The following is a 5,554-nucleotide window of genomic DNA, read 5'->3' as shown; positions in this document are numbered from 1 at the left end:
AAGACACAATTCTGTGAAAGATGAAAAAAAATGTATTGAATCCCTTTTTTGGTGATGAACAGGAAGAATTCCCTGGTGGTTTTCCCTTGCCTGCTCTGTGGGTACCTCCTCTGGAGGGGGTGCAGAGATGTTCCCACCATCCCACTGTTTGTGTCCCTCTCCCTGGCACTGTTCTGCTTGTGGTCAAGCATCTGAAAGTAGCTAGAAGTTGAGAAATGTTACAGTAAGTGGTAGAAAAATGTACAAAAGGGAGATTAAAGTTTGACTGGGCAGTCCAAGTCCCAAGGCCCATGGTCCTGAAACAGCCCAAATGCTGCCTTAGAGGTCACCTTGGAAACCAGGGGAAAAGCAATCAGGAAATTAATAGGTCAAATGTGGTGCTTTGGAAGTCTGGTTTTAGCAAATCCTGTGCCCATGGTGTCAGATGGGGTGGGAGGCAATGTGCTGCTCTGGGGACTGGACAGAGGGGATGGGGGATGCCCCCACTGCGGTCCCCCTGGGACAGGACCCACAGGCTGGGAAGGTGTCTGCTCCTTGTGCAGGACAGCAACTCCAAAACATCAGCTGGGGCACCTGGGTCTGGCCCCTGGGTGAGCACAGTGCCTGTGGGTCAGGCTGAGATCATATATAACTTTTCTTTTCCTCTCTTGAGTCTCTTTATGCTGTCGTCCCTCTTGGCATTTTTGGTTTTGGTTGGGTTCCCCCCCCCCCCCCCCCCTTACCTTACCTTTTTTTCCTATTCCAAACTGGTTCAAATTGCCTCATGTTTGGAAACAAACAGCAGCCTCGGCTGGGCTCGGTATTTCAGTCACATCTTCCACTTTCCGTATTTATGCCTTTCTTCAGCTGCATGGTTTGCCCTGTGGTCTTCTGAAGCTTGGAGGTGTCACACCTCCAGCCCTCCTGCTTTGCCCATTTCAGAGTAAGCATAACCAAAACCTTAAGGCCAGGGAAAAACTGAGGCAGAAAAGATACACTTGGACAGGAAATACATGTACGTATTTTTCAGTAGTGGCAACCATTTAAAGCTGCCCAGAGGTCTGAAACACTCTAATGGCAATGAAATCAGCTGGGGCTGCCCGAGGCACCCAACAGCATCCACTTAATAGATTATGGGATCATGTGGTAGATAAGTACCTATAGTTACATAATAGACACATTATCAATAGCTCATGGGAACCTAGAAATTTATCTTAAGGATATCAAACTACACATGGCAACATTTCCTAATTAAACAAAAGAAAAGTCAACCTCTGGGTGAAGCATCAGATGGAACAATGTTATCAGACCTTGCCAGGCAAACATGAGGTGCATATAAAATGAGCTGCTCCTGGGCAAAGCAGCACCTCTCCTCCAACCACCTTCCAAGAAATGGATCTCAAAGTGATCTGTGCACTCTCTGCCATCCTTGTCATAGCCCTCAGCACCCTGGCAGAGGGAAAGGCACCACCAAGTAAGTACATTCATCTGCTGTTGCCTTCACAGGTATGTATGTGGGCCTGTACAGTAGGACTACTGACTGTAAATGCAGCAAGAGCACATCTCCACTTTACCTATCAGACAGCAAATGTTTTGCTCTGCTACTATTACCAGAGTCTACTTTTTAATTTTTCCAGAGATATCTGTGGCAAAATCATTGCAGGTCATCTCTTGTGCTGCAAAGGCAGAGGGACAGATGTGCCTGGGAGCTCTCTAGAATGGGACTCAGACTCGAACAGGACCAAGCTTGGTCTAAATAGTCTTCTGACATTCATTTTATGCTACTTTGTCACGTGAATACAATTTCAAAGGAGTCTATCTGCCTCCTCAAAAAGACAAGTCATTTAGACAACTTAGGAAGTGAAAAGCAAGTAACTCAATGACAGGCACCAGACATGTCCAGAAATTCTTGGTTGTGGATGACTGTGCAGTAGACTTAAAATATTAAAAGTATAGCTGCAACTACTTGCACATATTCTTATGTTTTTCTAGTCACCTGATGAGAAGGCAAAGATTTTGTATCTTTACACCTCTTTGAATATCCACTGGACCCTTAATCCTTTCTTTGCATGACGTGGGCAAAGTAGCAAACATTTACTAGCATGATATTTGAAGTTATGGGTTATTACCATTTGACATGGTCTATTTGAAGTCCACAGACCCCACTGTACCAGGCTTGCTTGGCTGCAAGTGAAAGCACAGATTTTCAACCCTTACTGCAATTGGTGGAGTTTAAAAGCAGCTTTTAAACTGCAGAATTTTTGGTCTTAGCAAGTGACAGAGAAGGTGCACTTGCAAAGATGGACAGAATCTAGGGAAAGATCATTGTTCTCAGTGGACATCTGATAAATGCATCTCCGCTAACGAGTGTGCAAACTGACACCCAGTCCCTTGCTACTCCTGTCCTGAACAGCAAGATGCCAGTGTAAAGTGACCCCCAAGGAGCGGAAGAACTGCGGCTATCCGGGAATCTCAGCAAAGGAGTGCAGGAAAGCTGGGTGCTGCTTCGACGCTTCAGTCCCTAACGTTCCCTGGTGCTTTGTTGCTAAACCAAAGAAAGGTAATATCTCTGCCAGAAACACTGATTTACCTAGTGTTTGATTATGCAGAAATGTGTACAACCCAGGAGCAGCTCTGCTTTTTTTCTCAGGCTAACGAAGTGAGCACAAACCTTTATTAGAAGACCACTGGTAGTAAAATGCAAAGTCAAACCTTGCTTACCAGTCTTTTGTCTCATCCTGTTCACACAATATATTTCCTCTTCTTTCAGGTTTCTAATTATCAAAGAACCCATGCTGAGTATTTAAAAACATTTCACTGCCATTTGTGGTCTTGTTCATCAGTAGAGCAAGGGATCCTCAGCACTTATTTGAATGGGGTTTCTCTATGGCTGAGGAGGGCTTTAGCACTGCATGTCAAAGTCCTGAGCAGTTGTTTGACACCTGTACAGAAGACCACAGGCATCCTGTAACTTCCAGGGGGGGGGTGTGTTCTCTTTTCTCCAGCCTGTTTTGTTAATTGCTACTTCCTTTCTCTCCTGCCTGCTTCCCAACGTAATTCCACTTGGTGCTTCTTTTTTTTTCTCTTCCATTTTCTCTCCCAGTCTTCATTTAATGCAAACTCCAAAATATCCCAGGGGAAATCTTTTTCTCCATTACATTTTTCCTTCTAAACCTTCTATGTCCTGTTTCCATTTTTTGCCTCTGTTTCCTCAGAGAGGGTAAGAGCTGCTCTTCCAGTCCTTCAGTGACTGGGTGTATAATTTACGTAACTGCTAAACGCCAGCTTTTTACTGGGCTGATTGCATGACTCCTTAGGAGAACTTCAGAGCAATCCCAGCAGTTGCACAGGTGAAATGAAAGGAAGTGAGGGTGCAAAGACAATGTTACCAATAAAATAACTTGATATGAATCAGGATTGGTCACCAGGTCTCAGGTTTGTTGGAGAAAAAACCATAATTTTGCTGTTTGCATATCATGAAAATCAAGAACAAATGGCAGCACCTTACAGTGTCATTCTCACAGAACTGCTTTTCTGAGCAGAACTGTTTCAGGAGAGGAAAACTGAATTATTCAGGCCAGGTGGTGTAACCTCATTGCTTGTGTTATTATTTTAAATTGCCTCGATGAGCTGTGATTTCCTCCTAATTGACCTACCTCCTTTCCATACCTCAAGCTGGCACACAGAGGAGGCTGCGTTTTTCCCTCCCCATATTACCTAGGCTGCTCTGGGGTTAGCAGTGGATCAGGTCATGAATATACCCTGGGCCAAGTCCAGTGTCTGTGGTACTGTCATGGGAGACACATGGTGGCTTTTCACCCCATTGCTGGACCTGGGAGAGGAAAGCTGGGTTGCTGCCTACCAGACACTTCTAGGGGTGAATTTTTCCCCCTCTGTCCCCCGGGGCACAGTAGCAGTTCCTCACTCCTTGGTATTTAGTTTTGCCTAACAGGCGTGGTGAGGATTTGGGTGAACCTGCTGCCTGAAATTGGTATGGAGAAGGTCATCGTGGCTGTCATGTCTGCTCACTGGCCTCACCGTTGTGGCCTGCCTTTTATTTGTGAATTATGCCACCAGGTAAATGCAGCAGAAAGTAACAAAACCTTCTTCCTTCATTTTTGCTTTACGCAGTTAAGAAAGTGTGTCCCAGCAATTCTCACACCAGGATAAACTGTGGCTTCCCTGGTATCACAGCTAAGGAGTGTGAACAGAAGGGGTGCTGCTTCGAGGCGCATCCTGCTGGTGTCCCCTGGTGCTTCTACCGCCACGTGGTGGAGGAAGGTAATGTCCGGTACAAGACACCGTCCCCGTGTCCTCATGGATGCACCTTGGCTCCTGGCAGGGTCCATGCCGTGCCCAGGCTTGGTGTGCTGTGCCAGCCCAGCACAGTGGGAGGCCACACGGGAGGGATTGAGCAGGACAGGGTCTCCCCACCTTCCCGGTGTGCGTGCAGAGCTGCCTTGCCCGAAGCGTGAGCAGGAAGGGGCAACTAAACCCTAAAAAGACTGGCTTCTTGCACAGGAGGGGGTGGTGCTGCTGCAGCTGAGCCAGGGCTTGTGGCAACGTGGCTGCACGGCTCGTCTGGGCTCAGGTGTGAGCTCGTGCCCTCAGCTAACGCCGTGCAGCTGCAGAACTCACATCTACTCTATCACAAGAGGCAAAAGGCTTTGCTTTAAAAATGTGAATAAAAACTACAGAAATTTCTGATCCCCTGCTTTTTTTTTTTTTTTTTTTTAATTAAGATTGACCTTTCAGCGTATCTAACACAGATAACCAATAGCATCAGACAATTCCAACCTGCCCCACAGTGTATTTTGTACTGGAAACAATTCACCGTAATTTGTTTTTACTGATCTGAACCGTTAGGAAACGTGTGCAGATAGGGGAGAGGGGAGCAACTGCTAAAAAATTGCCTTTTTGACGTCCTGCATTTAGGCAAAACACCTCCTAGCATTTTGTGTAATGTGTGGAGAAAACATGCCTCTTAATCTGCTTCTCCTCTTTACCTCCCCAGCTTGTTAAAGGAGAAACTTCCATCAAGAACCTTGTGATCTTTGGACGTACTCCAATGGGAAACAACAGCTGGAGACCCCAACTCAAACTTTATAGTTTGCAACAGCTATGATTTCTAGGCCATTTTTACCTTGTATTGACTCCTTTCTGATGAAAAGTTACTTGTATCATTTATTCTTTCAGTAGGCTACTACTGTGCAGGTCTTCACTGTAATAAAAGAACTAAGATGCAATTTGTGAGTTCTCTGCTGTCTTTATTTTAAAGCTGTGTATTTCTGTTTCCCAGGAAATTTAGCAACCTGCCGACCAGAGAGCAGTCACTAACACTTCTGAAAGGAACAGGGCACTCAGCTTTTTGAGTTACACTTCACACTTGCAAGTGACTGCTTGTATTTGTTAGCTGGTATGTGCTTCACACAGGCCACTTGCCCTTCTGCAAGCTGAAAATATTCTTGGTATGAATCAGGATTGGTCACCAGGTCTCAGGTTTGTTGGAGAAAAAACCGTAATTTTGCTGTTTTCAAAATTTGCAAAACAAATATTCAGTGTTTCCCTTTATATA

At 45.4% G+C, this 5,554-nt stretch overlaps 1 protein-coding gene across 1 annotated transcript; it reads left to right on the top strand.

The window, feature by feature from the left end:
* The first annotated feature begins 1,371 nt into the window (after window positions 1-1,371).
* On the top strand, window positions 1,372-5,316 carry LOC130144871 (trefoil factor 2-like). Its single transcript, XM_056329098.1, has 4 exons — window positions 1,372-1,457; window positions 2,397-2,539; window positions 4,111-4,260; window positions 5,279-5,316. The coding sequence occupies exons 1-4, from the start codon at window positions 1,372-1,374 to the stop codon at window positions 5,314-5,316; spliced, it is 417 nt and encodes a 138-aa protein (XP_056185073.1).
* The last annotated feature ends 238 nt before the right edge of the window (window positions 5,317-5,554 follow it).

The sequence above is a fragment of the Falco biarmicus genome, chromosome 2 (genome assembly GCF_023638135.1).
Source record: "Falco biarmicus isolate bFalBia1 chromosome 2, bFalBia1.pri, whole genome shotgun sequence".
Taxonomy (NCBI): Eukaryota; Metazoa; Chordata; class Aves; order Falconiformes; family Falconidae; genus Falco; species Falco biarmicus.
This window is presented reverse-complemented; position numbering and strand designations above follow the sequence as displayed.